General features: G+C 43.4%; 1 protein-coding gene across 1 annotated transcript in view; it reads left to right on the forward strand.

Moving 5' to 3' along the window:
* Positions 1-15,343, forward strand: part of RWDD1 (RWD domain containing 1) — a 35,313-nt gene extending 19,970 nt beyond the window's left edge. The window contains exons 5-7 of the mRNA XM_073627125.1: positions 7,714-7,846; positions 14,451-14,513; positions 15,062-15,343. Coding sequence (XP_073483226.1) covers positions 7,714-7,846; positions 14,451-14,513; positions 15,062-15,171 — 306 coding nt within the window. The 3' untranslated portion in view covers positions 15,172-15,343. The remainder of the gene's footprint in view (positions 1-7,713; positions 7,847-14,450; positions 14,514-15,061) is intronic.
* Positions 15,344-16,099: the final 756 nt, after the last annotated feature.

The following is a 16,099-nucleotide window of genomic DNA, read 5'->3' on the forward strand; positions in this document are numbered from 1 at the left end:
AATGGGAGCATGTTCCCAAATACATAACGTGGAGGGTTTTTTGGTAGGAGGAGGAGTAGATAGAAGGGAGTAGAATGGTGAAAGTTCCAGGAGGTGGTCTAGACGTGGGAAGTTTCCAATTCATTGTAAGACTTGTCGTATTTGCAGATATATGAAAAAAGTAGATCTTGGGATGGAATAGGTCAAACATAGGTCTTGGAAGGAGCGAAGAGTTGTAAGCAGATTTCTTTCTTGAACATCAAGGGACACAGAGCCACAGTAATAACTGATGGGTTATGTAGGTACCTTTAGGTATTGGACACTGGTCACACCCTAAGCGGGAAGTTCAACCTCCTATATAATCCCTCCCCTTCCAGGGATACCTCGGTTTTTACGCCAGTGTCTTAGGTGTTGGACATGTAAAGATGTCCTGTGCTGAAGCTCCAAAGGGAATATCCTGATATCCTATACTGGGGCAAGCCAGGCGAACCGGATCCATTCAAAGTGTCCTTTCATGGCCGAATTGGATGGTACCCGGGCCTCGTGTCTGAAGAAACGAGGTTTTACCTGTAACGCTTCTATTTTTAGAGAGCTGGACCCCGCAGATCAGAAAATGGCTTTAAATCTCCTAATTTCTGGCTGGGTGCTTTACAGGGCCAGAACTGCAGGATCCCCCTATTTGTAGGGGGCCCCAGTCTCTGACGGTTTTTTTAAACGGAGCCCACCGTGAGAGGTGAAGATTGGGTCTGTGTATACAGCACCCTGCGGCTGGATAAGGTAAGAGGAGATTCCACAGAATTTTGAATTCTAGTAGGTTTTCTCCTTTAAGGTAAATGCATGCTATGCCTATTGTGACCACCGGGGGCTGCCAAGAGCACATACCTTCTCATGCTGATTTCTGTCTCAGCGTTCGACGCTGTACAAGCTCCTCCAACCGGCTCCAGGTAGGATGGGATGGGGGGTTTTCTCCTCTGGGATATTCCCCCCAGGCTAGGGGGAGGCTGCAAGTGGGCTGTAAGGCGGTTTTACACCGCACTGTCACTACCGCTGCCGCCGCCGTTGCAGGTATGCAGGCCTCATCGCTGCCGGCCTCTCTCCTTTCTCCTTCACCCCCAGCCTTCCTCCATGCTTATTCGGAAGGATCAGGCTCGTCCGTGAAGCGCACATTTTTTGGAAAAGATGAAGGGGGGGGGGGCAGAGGGGGGGGGCGGGGCGTCGGCACAGCGTCAACGTGCTTAGACGCCCACAGTGCCAGAAGCATGGCCATTTAAAGCACACTTTACAGGTGCTCTGAGCCTTGGAGGGACACAGAGCTGACAATCGCATGTAAGGTGGGACATGGGCATTCTCCTAGGCTGCATTTACTAAGGTAACACCGGACTGGGCATTTGGTAGCAAGGCTTTTGCCAGACTATATCGCTCAGCAGTCAGTGTTCATTTTGGATACCTCACACCTTGTTGCTTTGCACTATGGGTAGAAGAGGTTCAAGTACCCCCAGAACCAGAGACACTAGGGGATCTCGTTCAGGTTCTGAGGACCCCCTGTCTGCTACATCCTCCCCCCTGAGGGGCCAGGGACGGCTGGCCAGCGAGAGCCGTTGGGTTCAGGGGCTGTAACTGCTTCCGGCACTTCAGCCCCTGTATACATTACACAAGAGGTTTTTTTCCTCAACCATTACTGGATTAGAGGAAAGATTAATGGCCGTGATTACAGTTTCACTCAGTGGAAGAAAACGTACTAGGCCTTCCTCTGTTTCCCAAGACCCTCAGGCAGAGGAGCTCTGGGATAAAGGAGACGAATCCCTTTCAGAGGATCAGGATGGGACGGATGATTCCTCTTCGGAGGAATCAGGTGGAGAGGGACCCTCTTCGGCTTCCCAAGAGGAGAAAGTCTTAGTACAGATCCTTACTGGATTGGTCCGCTCCACATTTAAGTTGCCCGTACCTGAATCTGTTAAGGAATCCTCTTCTTCTTTGGGGTCGCTGAAACCCTCTCAAACAGCACATGCTTTTCCTGTTCATAAGTTACTTGAAAAGCTCCTTTTATTCTGAGTGGGATCACCCAGATAAGCGATTTCTTCCGCCGAAAAAGTTTTCAACACTTTATCCTATGGAAGAAAAATTTACTAAGATGTGGGGAATGCCGGCCATTGATGCGGCCATTTCCTCTGTAAATAATAGTCTGACTTATCCTGTAGACAACGCTCAGATGCTCAGGGATCCTGTGGATAAAAAGATGGAATCCTTATTAAAGGATGTTTTTTCCTTAGCAGGATCAGTGGCCCAACCTGCAGTAGCAGCGATTGGAGTCTGTCAGTACTTAAGAGACCATGTTAAGCAGGTCATCAAAGTTTTACCTGAACAACAGGCCCAGGGGTTTGCTAATCTTCCAGCGGCCTTATGTTATGTTGTTGACGCCATCAGAGATTCTATCATGCAAACCTCTCGCCTTTCACTTGGGTTGGTGCATATGCATAGAATCTTTTATGGTTAAAAATTGGTCATCCGAAGCACCATGTAAGAAGCTCTTGGCTGGGTTTCCTTTTCGTGGTGCAAGGTTGTTTGGAGAAGACTTGGATAACTATATCAAGAGAATCTCTTGTGGGAAAAGCACTCTTACCTGTTAAGAAGAAGACTAAGCGTTCCTCTTTCCCCAGCGCCAGGGGCATCAGCCTCCAGGCAGTCATGACGGCCTCCTCCGTCTGGGGCAAGAAACAAGAGTCAACCCCAGGGACAAAAGAAGTCCTGGGGGAAGAAGTCTTCTAGACAAAACACTAAAGCCTCTTCATGAAGGGGCGCCCCTGCTCGCTCGAGTGGGGGGGGAAGACTGCTGCAGTTCTCAAGGCTCTGGCAGGAGGATTTAATCTCCACGGTAACCTTAGGGTACAGGCTGGAGTTCCAAGAATTTCCCTCTCCTCGTTTCCTCAGATCAAGTGTTCCCAGAGACCCAGAGAAGAAGCAGTCGCTCCTTCTAGCGTTAGAGCGACTTTTGTCGCAAGAGGTCATTATGGTAGTTCCCACAAAGGATCAAGGATTGGGCTTCTATTCCAACCTTTTTACGGTCCAAAAACCAAATGGGGATGTCAGACCCATTCTGGATTTAAGGGATCTGAATCGATTCCTAAGGATACAGTCCTTCCGCATGGAATCAATTCGGACAGTAGTCTCCATCCTGCAGGGAGGAGAATTTTTGGCATCGATAGACATCAGAGATGCATACCTACATGTGCCCATTTTTCCTGCTCATCAGAAGTTTCTGCGCTTCGAGATAGGAGGGCGCCATTTCCAGTTTGTGGCTCTTCCTTTCGGGATAGCCACTGCACCTCGAGTGTTCACGAAGATCTTGGCTCCTCCTCTGGCCTGATTAAGGGCTCAGAGTATAACTGTCATAGCATACGTAGACGACCTGCTCTTGATAGACCGGTCGGTAGCCTCCTTGAACGGAAACTTGAGGACCACGGTCAAGTATCTGGAACATCTAGGTTGGATCCTCAACCTAGAAAAGTCTTTCCTAAAGCCAGTAAGAGGACTGGAGTATTTGGGTCTGATCATAGATACAAGCCAGGAGAAAGTATTTCTTCCTCAGGCAAAGATCACTGCTTTAAGGGAGCTGATTCTGACAGTCAGAACCAAGAAGGGTCCTTCTGTCCGCCTTTGTATGAGGCTGCTAGGAAAGATGGTGTCTTCATTCGAAGCAGTTCCCTATGCTCAGTTCCATTCAAGACTACTGCAACACAGTATTTTGTCGGCCTGGAACAAGACGGTTCAGGCATTAGACTTTCCGATGCACCTGTCGCATGCGGTGCGTCAGAGTCTCAATTGGTGGCTCATACCCGAAAACCTGCAGAAGGGGAAATCCCTTCTACCAGTTACCCGGACGGTGGTAACAACAGATGCCAGTCTGTCGGGTTGGGGAGCAGTTCTGGAACAGTCTGCGATCCAGGGGCTATGGTCCAAGACCGAGAGGACCTTACCTATCAACATTCTGGAGATCCGGGCGGTATACCTAGCCCTAAAAGCCTGGACTATCAGGGTACAGGATTTGCCTGGTCAGGATCCAGTCCGACAATGCCACAGCAGTGGCTTATGTCAATCATCAGGAAGGCACCCGGAGCCGAGCTGCTCAAAAGGAGGTGAACCAGATCCTGGGCAGAGATGCCTGTGCCATGCATATCGGCAGTTTTCATTCCAGGAATAGAGAACTGGCAGGCGGACTATCTAAGTCGCCAGCAGTTACTCCCAGGGGAATGGTCTCTGCATCCCGACGTCTTTTTGGCCATATGCCAAAGATGGGGGGGTCCCAGATGTAGATCTCTTTGCATCCCGATTCAACAAAAAGACAGATTTGTGGCAAGGACAAGGGATCCTCTTGCATGCGGGACGGATACGTTGGTGATTCCGTGGCATCGGTTCTCACTGATTTATGCATTCCCGCCTATTCTGCTACTGCCACGACTCCTTCGCAGGATCAGGCAAGAAAGGAAGTCAGTACTTCTGGTGGCCCCCGCTTGGCCCAGAAGGACTTGGTATGCAGAAATAGTAAGGATGACGGGTTCCCCGTGGACCCTACCGGTACGCCCAGACCTGTTATCTCAAGGTCCAGTGTCCCATCCTGCCTTACAAACGCTAAATTTGACGGTTTGGCTATTGAGACCCACGTTCTGAAGAGTCGTGGGCTTTCAGGTCCTGTCATATCTACCTTGATCAATGCAAGGAAACCAGCTTCCAGAATGATTTATCATAGTGTCTGGAAAGCTTATGTATCCTGGTGTGAATCCAGGGGTTGGCATCCCAGAAAATATGTGATAGGTAGAATTCTTGATTTTCTACAATTAGGATTAGATATGAAGCTGGCCTTGAGTACCATGAAGGGCCAGGTCTCGGCCTTATCAGTACTGTTTCAATGGCCACTTGCTTCGCATTCTTTGGTCCGGAACTTTATGCAGGGGGTGATGCGTCTTAATCCTCCGATTAGGGCGCCCCTAAACCCCTGGGACTTGAACTTGGTTCTGTCGGTGTTACAGAAACAGCCTTTTGAACCAATACGTCAGATTCCTTTGGTCTTGCTGACGAGGAAACTAATTTTTCTGGTAGCCATCTCTTCTGCTAGAAGAGTATCAGAATTAGCAGCTCTTTCCTGTAAGGAGCCTTATTTGATTGTACACAAGGATAGAGTGGTATTGCGCCCTCATCCTAGTTTTTTACCGAAGGTGGTTTCAGATTTTCATCTAAACCAAGACATTGTTCTGCCTTCCTTTTTTCCAGATCCCTGTTCTCCGGAAGAGAGGTCACTACATTCTTTGGATGTAGTAAGAGCAGTCAAGACCTATCTGGAAGCAACTGTTCAGATTTGCAAAACGGATGTTTTGTTCATGCTACCAGAGGGTCCCAATAGAGGACAGGCAGCGTCAAAAGCTACCATTTCTAAATGGATTCGACAATTGATTATTCAAGCTTACGGTTTGAAACAGAAGATTCCTCCGTTTCAGATCAAGGCACATTCCACAAGGGCTATTAGTGCTTCTTGGGCAGTGCATCACCAGGCCTCTATGGCTCAGATCTGCAAGGCCGCAACCTGGTCTTCAGTTCATACATTCACCAGATTTTATCAGGTGGATGTGAGAAAACATGAGGATATCGCCTTTGAGCGTAGTGTGCTGCAGACAGCGGTACAGGGTCCTCAGGTCTGATTGCACCCTACTTGGTTGTGCTTCCCCCCCCCCCCCCCCCCCCCTCAGTTGGCATTGCTTTGGGACATCCCATCAGTTATTACTGTGGCTCTGTGTCCCGTGATGTTCGAGAAAGAAAATAGGATTTTTTTATAACAGCTTACCTGTAAAATCCTTTTCTTTCGATGGACATCACGGGACACAGAGGTCCCGCCCCTCTTCTAATACACTTACATTGCTTTGCTACAAAACTGAGGTATCCCTGGAAGGGGAGGGATTATATAGGGGGTTGAACTTCCTGCTTAGGGTGTGACCAGTGTCCAATACCTAAAGGTACCTACATAACCCATCAGTTATTACTGTGGCTCTGTGTCCCGTGATGTCCATCGAAAGAAAAGGATTCTAGTAAATTCTAGTAAAAATACGATTTTTTTATGTTAGTCAACTTTAAAAATCATCTATTTCTGTGGAGTCACTCCTCATTATTGTGCTGGGCCACCTGCACGGTTTAGGAGATATCCACTGCATTTGCATGTGGCAACGTCATCGGCACATGCGCACTGAAGCAATGGCACGTATGTGTTGTTCCTTCAGTTAGACTGTGCCGTTACTGGAGGCTCCCATGCGCATGCAAAAGAACGAGAAGACAGGAGAGGGAGAAGACACCGGAGAGAGGAGCAGAACCGGCAGAGGGAGAAAACCTCGCTGGAGGAGGGAGCGAGGTCAAAATACTTTAAAAACCTGTGTTCTGTGTTTACTTTTGTCACTTTTTTGGGTGAATGGGTAGGGGTACAAAGTACCCCAAACTCATTCACATAGGGTGGGGGGCCGGGCTCTGGGGGCCCCCATTGTTAAAAGGGGCTTCCAGATTCCGATAATCCCCCGCTCGCAGACCCTGACAACCACCGACCAGGGTTGTCGGGTAGAGGCCCTTGTCCTCAACATGGGGAGTCCTCCTGCCCCAAAGCACCCACCCCCCTACATAGAGGGCATGTTGCCTGGTATGGTCTGGGGGGGGGGTGCTCGCTCGCTGGGCTGGGGGTTACCCTTTAAAATCCATACCAGGGACACCCAGCCAATTTTTTTTTTTTTTTCCCCCATTTTGGCGGGGGCTCCCCTTCAAGATCCTCAGCAGCAGCATGATCCGACTTGCGGTGCGACTTCTATTCAAATCAATGGGCTCCAATAGGGAACCACTGATTTTTGAATAGAGGCAGAGAAAGCCTGACAAGACTTAACACACTCTATACAGCATTAAACCATTTTTAACAGCTTTTACCGGCGTCTGGCGTTTTTACAGCTCTAGCGCTGGAGCCTCAGAACTAGCTGGTCCTGGGGTTTTTTTTTTTTTTTTTTTTTTTTTTGGAGCTTAAAAACGCCTATACCACTTACCGCTCCTAATGTCTGTGTGTGCACGAGGCCATAGAATAACATGGAGAGGTGTTTTTAAGCTGTATAAAACGCTCCTAAAAGTGGCTGTAAAAACGCCCGTGGGCATGAGGCCTTAAAGCTACAGGGATGCGCTGGGCACCCAGCAATAGTACAATGCCAGCAAAGGTATCCAGCGCACCCCCCGCGCCAAATTGCCAACAATACAAACTTTTCTCCGTAAGTACTTGTGAGAATAATCTGTCTTGCAGTATCCTCTTAGTTTGAAGATAGTGTTAGGCTTTAGGCCCCTTTCACACTGCTGCGACTTGAAAGTTGTGCGATTTTGACGCGATTTCAGGGAATGCCTGTGTAAACTTGAGGTCTATGGACCTCAACTCGCAGCAAAGTCGTACAGGGACTACTTTGAAGTCTGTGCGACTTGAAGTCACACAGATATGAATGGGAATCTTGGGGCACGACTTGTCATGCGGCTCTGATGTCCAAAGTCGCAGGAAAAGTCGCACACGTGTGAAAGGGGCCTTAAAGATCCATTTGCCACAACTACATAAAGTGTTTGCCAACATTTTAGGGATAAAATATTTTCATATTTTTTGTTGTAATAGACATAAAATACAGTGTGGTGTGTTGTGTTTATTTTTTATTTTTTCTCAACATTAACATTTAAATCTTCTAGGTGCGTTTCCATGGAACCCCTGTAACAATTGAAAACTTTCTTAGTTGGAAAGCCAAATTTGATGCTGACTTAGCAGAAATGAGGCGAAAAAAACTGAAGGAAGAAGAGCAATCAGGAAAGATTAAATTAACTGGTAAGTTTTGTATGCAGTGCCATTATATGAATGTTTTGTAGCGTGAGATAAATTTTTATTTGACCATCACCCTCTTAAGCCTGGTACACACTACAGTTTTTTTTTTCAGCAAAGCTGACGGCTCCGGTCGGGAGCTGCTTTACTAACCATGTGAGGTCAGCTGCTGATTTTCCAGCATGCACGTCCGACAGAAGCCGACCAAACAGACCGACGTTCACACGGGCAGAATGTCGGCCGGTATTTTTTGTACCTGCAAATGTCTCCCGACATTCTGCCCGTGCGTACGGGGCTTCAGTCTTATTTTAAGGTAATTGTACCCTTAGACTAAGAAGGGAAGTTGGGCGTGCAGGTATTTACCCGATGGGTGACTAGCATGCCAAAATATATTCAGTATATCTTTGCAATATGCTCACATTTGCCCATATTTTGTTTCATTAAAAATGCCGCAAGTACAAATAAATAAATGGGCTGACAGCATACTGCCTTTGCTACACTAAAATCTCATGCAATATTTATCTCCATAACATACAAGGTAGATGTTATCTATTCCTTCAGGGGAGAATATGAGCAAGGCTTTATACACTGCTTGGAATTTGCTTGCAGCAAAGAGAGCATTGTTAGTTCACTAAGCCCCCGGTCACACCAATTGCGGTGTTGAAATCGTGCTACTTCACTTGAGAATTCCTGCTTGCTCACCAAGGCAGAACAAAAAAAAAAACATATCCAAGAAATTAAGTGTCCAGAGCAGAGAAAACGGCATGCAGCCAGCTTTATTAGTAGTATGAATTTCCTAAAGTGATTGTAAAGCTTTTTTAAAAAAAATAACAAACATGTTATACTTTCCTCCCCTGTGCAAGAGTTTTGCACAGAGTGGCCCCGATCCTCCTTTCCTGGGGTCCCCCTGCGACGCTCCTGGCTCCTCCTTCTCGAGTGCCCCCACAGAGAGCTTCTTTTCATGGGAGCACTCGTGCGGGCGCGCTCCTGTGTCCTGCTGCTGCATCCATTGACAGACAGCAGGACTCGGCCCCGCCCCTTGGCTCCCATGTCACAGGATTTGATTGACAGCAGCGGGAGCCAAAGGTTCCTGCTGCTATCAATCTATCCAATGAGGACCCGAGACAGTGGCTGGAGCTGCTGTGCTCATCACCGTTGCTGGACGATCGTGCTCAGGTAAGAAAAAAGGGGGCTCTGGGTGGGTGCTGCAGCACAAAAGGTTTTTCACTTTAATGCATTAGGTGAAAAACCATGAGGGTTTACAACCCCTTTAATGTAAAAACAATCTTTTCCATACTTGCCAATATTACCTTCAATATGAAACCCAGCTGGGGAACAGTGCAAGATCCATAAATTATTTGGATCTTAAATCAATCTTTACTAGTGAGCGGACAAGTCTCTTATGTGCTTTAATCCATGTCCTTTGATGACTACAGGCAATAGGAGGAGCTCATTGGCACCAAAAGGGAGGCAAAGTGAGAACAGGACAAGTGGGTGCCACATATTGGTGCTGTAATAATCACTTCCAAGAATCTCTTTACAATACTTTGTTTATGACAAGCACTACAGCACTGAGAACTTGATGGGGGTGGTGAGGACACCCATTACTGTGCAGATAATGAGCAGGCAATTGTGCCCCTTCCCGAAGACAGGAAAATGGGACCCCATTGCAAGGAAAGAGTGACTTTAACATAGTATATCACTGTATAGCCTGATACACACGATCGGATTTTCCGATGGCAATCGTGTGATGACAGGCTGTTGTCGGAAAATCCGACCGTTTATACGCTCCATCGGACAATTGTCGGATTTTCCACGGACAAATGTTGGATGGCAGACTTTAAAATTTTCTGCGGACAACGGTTTGTTGTCAGTTTTTCCGAGTGTGTGTACAAAAGTCCAAAGTACAAACGCGCATGCTTGGAAGCAAGGACGAGTCAGAAGTCTTGTAAACTAGCGTTCGTGATGGAGAATTCACATTCGTGACGCGGCAGATTATGAAATCTCGAAATGCAGCGGACAATTCTCTTCTTTAATGGGATAATAATGAAGCTGCTTTGCTGGTGACACTGATGGAGTTTATTTTCTAGTGATATCAAGAATAATATATTATGCTTTTCCTTTTTTTTTTTTTTTTTTTTTTTTTTTTTTTTTTGGCAAGATATCACAACACCATTATCCCTTAGTCTTTAAGATCAAAGATACAACTATGTTGGTGTCCCTTGTTAATTTTACATTGTAATTTTTAAAATGTAACTGCCTACTCCCAAACTGTCATTTGAAGTAAAACACATAGTCAAGTATTATTCTACACAATTTTTTTTATTGTGCATTAAAAAAAGAAAACAAAATTTAGACATGCTATCTGCCAATAGAACTTAACCAAAAAGTGCATTCTATTCATCCAAAAATATAGAAAATATACCAAATCAAATCATTATTCAACCAAAAAGTAAACCTAAAAACCTCATGCATGTGTCCTGCTTCTTAATATAGGGGGTCAACAATGCCAAGAGTTGGCGAAAGCAGGGGCCGTCACCCGAGATAATTCTGAAAATCATCTGGATTATTTTCCTGGAGCTCTCGCAGCAAAGGCATATGACATAATTTGGTCACGATTAATAAAGCAACCAATTTTTGGTCCATGAAATCCTCCCCCTCCTGTTCCTGGACTGGACTTGGGTCAAAGCAATAACTCCAAGGCCAATCATAAATAACACGTTATCTCCTCCGATTCCGCAACATGGCTGGTTGATGAACGGCCGTTCAGAAACAAAATGAAAAGCGCAAATCAACACTCGCCAAGCTTCTACTAACATGAAATTAGCAGAAGGAGCCCAAAGGGTGGCTCCTGACAATTGAACTTCCTCTTTATCGCCTTGTAGTATGTCTAGTACTTCACTATGTTCGTGTTTGTTGGCCGACAATATAATAACCTGTTGATCCTGCTAGAAATCCAATGTCCTGTGCACAAAACTAAAATTGCAAAAATGTTTTGTTTATCTACTTGGGCTACAGAACATCTTCTCTTTCATGGATAAAAGGAGAAGGGGGGATGTTCTGTAGTCCCAACATTCTACCTGTTCTGGGGCTCTATATACAGTACATTAAAAGTAAGGGCTGTTTCACACATAGGGGGAGATTTACTACTGAGAATCTGGTGCAGCTGTGCATTGTAGCCAGTTTACTTCTAACTTTATTTTGTTCAGGTAATCTTTGACAATAAAACCTGGAAGCTGATTGGTTTCTACGCAGAACTGCAGCAGATTTTGCACTCTCCAGTTTTAGTAAATTCCCTCCATAGTGTGGTGACTGGCATTTTTCCACACTTGTAGAATGCCAGTCACCAACAGGACACACAGAAGGCAGTTGTTTTAAAAGCATTGCATCCTATTCACACTGTACCGCAGCCCAAATCTGCGCTGTAGTGATCTGTGATAAAATGTAGCATGCAGTGATAAAGTGTCCTTCGCTATCAGTATTGAATAATAAAGAGTGAAGAAGTAGTGTTAAATAATTGCAGCAAAATCTAAGTGTTTACAACAACACAAATGTAATAATACTAGAAAAGAAAGTGATTTCGCGCAATAATCAAGTGTGGAGGAATAAATCCTGTGGATGAAGTGCATGCAGTGCAATAAAAGAAAAAAATCAATAAATTAAGAGTGCAGTAAGTAGTATGTAAATAATCACTACAGGGAAATTGTAGAAATATCACATAAATAGTAAACACTTTGAGTAATCACATAATATAAATAGGCATACTTAATGTGGAAAAATGGTCCACTAATAAATAGTGTGGTGATTAAACAGTGAAGAAATAAATATTGGAATCAATAAATATAATTAATGTGAAATCCAAGTGAGTAAAATAAAATATACTAGAATATGTAGTCCATATAATGAAGTAAATAATTCATAAAAGTCTCTAATATGAAGGATCGTGGATGATTAAAAAAGATGATCAAGTGGGTGACTGGTTAGCAGTGTAATTCAGTTAAATAACCCATAAGAATTCCATATAGAGACTTCTGAATATGGTCTCACAGAACTCTCACCTTCAAGCTGGTAAATAGCATCTAGGAGTAAAGATGTATAGGTGTAATCGCTGATAGGTGCTGTCAGTGAAGCCCGTTGTGGATTTCTCCTTTAAATTCCTCCGTCAGTGTCTCGTACAGAGGCTCCGATATCGCCACCACGATTCCAATATTTATTTCTTCACTGTTTCATCACCACACTATTTATTAGTGGACCATTTTTCCACATTAAGTATGCTTATTTATATTATGTGTTTACTATTTATGTGATATTTCTACAAGTTCCCTGTAGTGATTATTTACATACTACTTACTGCACTCTATCTTTATTGATTTTTTTTTTTTTTCTTTTATTGCACTGCATGCACTTTATCCAGAGGATTTATTCCTCCACACTTGATTATTGCGCGAAATCACTTTTTTCTAATAAAATGTAGCATGTCTGCATTTTATCGCAGCACAGTGCACAGGATCAAATGTTACTGTACAGCAGTGCAATTTCTGTTCTTTGGTTTAGTTAAGCTTCTGCTTTTACTTTTGTTGCTATGTCTTAACTACATAAACTCTGTAGGGAAAGGGATATTGCCGCTCCAGGTAGATCAAATTGGAATGAACTTCTCATCTAGTTTAGAAGCCACAGGTGCTGGCAATGCATATAGCAATGAAAATGAGAAAAATTCTGGTCAGCCGCACTCCAAAAAGTAGCCTTTATTCAACAGGATTAAGCACTGTTTGATAGTGTGAAACGCGTATTAATAATACATTTTATTTATATTGCGCTTTTCAAATGATCTCTAAGTGCTACAAATTCAAACAAAACAAACATCTAAAAAAGACAAAAGGCTTTGCTAAAAAGAAATGTCTTAAGATCTTTTTTAAAACAGTCAGTGGATTGAGGAGCCCTCAAGGTATCGGGTAGTGCATTCCACAGGTGCGGGGCAGCTGCACAAAAGGCCCTGTCTCCCATTGTCCTGAGTCTAGTTCTGGGTATATGAAGAAGGTTTGAGTGAGTGGACCGGAGGGGACGTGTTGTATATAATGGTTGGAGAAGTTCTTTAAGATAGGGAGGGGCATATCCATGGATACATTGATGTGTGAGAAGAGAAACCTTGTACTCAATCCTGGCGGAGACAGGAAGCCAATGGAGTGAGTGGAGAATGGGGGTAATGTGCTCATGTTTCCGCACTCTCATCAGGATCCTTGCTGCAGAGTTTTGGATGTACTGAAGCCTCTGCAGACTCTTTCTAGGAATCCCAATGAGAAGTGCGTTACAGTAGTCCAGTATGGAGGAGACAAAAGCATGAACCAGCTTTTCGGCATCTGAGAAAGAGAGAATGTTACGGAGTGTAGAGATGTTACAGAGGTGATAGAAAGAAGTCTTGCATAGGTGATTTCATGTGGGCCTCAAAAGTGAGTTCGGAGTCCATTTTTTACACCAAGATTTGTGACTATTGATAAAAAAGGAATGTTAGAACCGGAAAAGGTGATGCTGGTAATATATGATGATTTGGTGTGGTGAGGAGTGCCAATCATGATAAATTCAGTTTTAGAACTGTTTAGTTGAAGAAAGTTATGCTCCATCCATACCTTTATCTCCTCAAGACAGGTTGTGAGTACAGATACGGATGACTGTGAAGATGGAGTTTCAGCTGTTGCATTTACATATAGCTGTGTGTCATCAGCATAGCAGTGGAACGAAATTTTGTGGCGGCTGATGATTTGGCCAAGGGGGGCAAGATGGAGGATAAAATGAATGGGGCCAAGAACTGACCCCTGGGGGACACTGCAAGTAACTTTATGTGAATTTGATTTGAAATGACCTAGAGAAATGTATTCTGTCCAGTTTGTGAGGTATGATTTGAACCAACTGAGCTGTATCATTTAATCCAGTGGTAAGATGGAGCCGGTTTAAAAGAATACCATTGTCAACAGTATCGAATGCAGCAGAAAGGTCCAGGAGGATGAGGAGGGAGGGAGAGCTAGCATCAGATATAAGGAGATCATTTGTAACTCTGACGAGGACAATCTCTGTACCGTGAGCAAAGCGGAAACCTGACTGAAATTTTTCAAAAAGGTTATTATGTTTAAGATGGTCCTGAAGGTAAGTAGCAGCGGCTTTCTCAAGTACTTTTGATATGAAAGGGAGATTGGAAATAAGCCTATAATTGGATAGGACTTCTGCTGTGGCATGTATTTTTGACTTTTTTTGACGAATAAAGGTTACTTTGTTGGAGTGCGGCTGTCCAAAAATTTTCTCATTTTCTTTACATAAACTCTGTAGTAAGCATTATCCAGAACAAAAAAAAAAAGCCTATTAACCCCATCCTGAATCCGCTGTGCTGTTTTGAAATAGACATTTTCCTGTACCCACGTGTTAATAGGTTATTCTGTTTTTTCTACTGGATAACGTTTACTGCATAATTTTTCCTTTCTCAACTCATTGTTACAAAAGCATGAGCAAAATTCTGTATGCGTTAAGTTAATTCTGTTTTTAAATTGTGGAGTTAATTATTTCTGTTGTGTTAATTGATATCACTGAAAGTAACATAAACATTTCTACGTTGGTCATGCAGGAAAGCAATTGTTTGAAACGGACCATAATCTAGACACCTCTGACATCAAGTTCCTGGAAGAAGGTTTGTTCTCATTTTCTGTTTGTTGTTATAGATACCATAAAAGGCTTTAGGTTCATATGTACCGAGGTTGTCACTGTGAGACTGAGGCTCTTCAGAAGGCATTATTAGTTCCAATAAGTGGTGTTTCAGTGTCATGTTTATATAATGTTTAATATGTTTTATAATATTTATTATGATTTTTTTGATGAACTGATATAGTACATTTTTGACAATTACTAGTAACTACTATTGCACGTGGAAGGACCATGTGGCTGAAACTGTTGCCATTTGTATATGCAAGCTTTTTTTTATTTCTGTCATTTTCTTCAAGCGATATTTATATTGCTGAATGATACAACCACTAGATGGCCTTATAGTAAAACAAAGTGCATTTTGTTTCTTCATAAAAGAAAGCTTTTAGAGGCTATCCCCTTATTTATAGTTTTGGTCTTTGTGAGTCCTGGCATATTCTGTTGGCCAAAGTGAAAATTTGGACCACCATTGTAACTTTTATTTATTTTTTGTTAATGTTAGATGTGGTAAATGACTTATCATCTTCTTATTTACAGCAGGCAGCAGTGTCGAGGTGGATGAATCCCTGTTCCAAGATTTGGATGATTTAGAATTGGATGATGAAGATGATCCAGATTATAACCCACTTGATGTAGAGAGTGATTAAATAAATATGTTGGATTTGACACTCCTTGGAGAAATAAGAAAGTCACAGTATCTGTGACTATACCAAGCATACATCCATGGCTGTTATTTTTTTAAGTCCTATTTTAATTATTAGGAGAATATTCTTCTGATAACTTTCACAGCTGATGCTGATTAAACTGACTTAAAAATCAGTTACCTGGGATTGGGATGTTTTTTATTGCTAGAATAGTAACTTGAGGGAGACCCAGGTGGTTGTAGTTTGTGGCCTTCTATGTTAAACTGAATTTGGCAATCTACCTGGGTAAGAAAGCTCTGATGCAAGTATCCTTTTACTTAAATAATGTGCTATATACTATTTCTGGTGCAGTTGATTGGGTTATTGCAATGGAAATAGTATGTGGTCTGCTTTCTCACACAGGAGTTTTGTTTCATGATGACATCCTTTAACTGACTGAGACCAACTAAGAACTGTGGCCTGGGGCATGAAATTGAGGATACGGATAAAATTTTGCAAGAATATTCAGCTTGCGTTTTGAGATGAATATGCATTTTTCACACTTCAACGCATTAATGTATGCCTATTGAATGATAAAGAATACTAAAGCTGACCCCAACTAACAAGGAGGCACTATGCAGTGCCTTATGCTACTTTTACATCTGAGCAATGTCATTTCTGTGTGCACAGGGAACCCTGGCACCCACCCTCCAATGTCTGTCCAAGCTATGCACTATGTTGTTGCAAACAATTCCATCAAGCTCAATGATGCCAATAAGTGTGTGCCTGGGGTTTGGGCCCTACTTTTCAGAGTTGACTTCAGTAGCTGTTACTATACCATATGTTTCCATTAAAGTGATCTAATGCTGCAAAAATGTAAAAACATTGCATTATACTACAAGCCAAATAAAAGCTTGGTAGCTCTATAGGTTTACTTGGCTCATGCATTTTC

The sequence above is a fragment of the Aquarana catesbeiana genome, linkage group LG04 (genome assembly GCF_042186555.1).
Source record: "Aquarana catesbeiana isolate 2022-GZ linkage group LG04, ASM4218655v1, whole genome shotgun sequence".
Taxonomy (NCBI): Eukaryota; Metazoa; Chordata; class Amphibia; order Anura; family Ranidae; genus Aquarana; species Aquarana catesbeiana.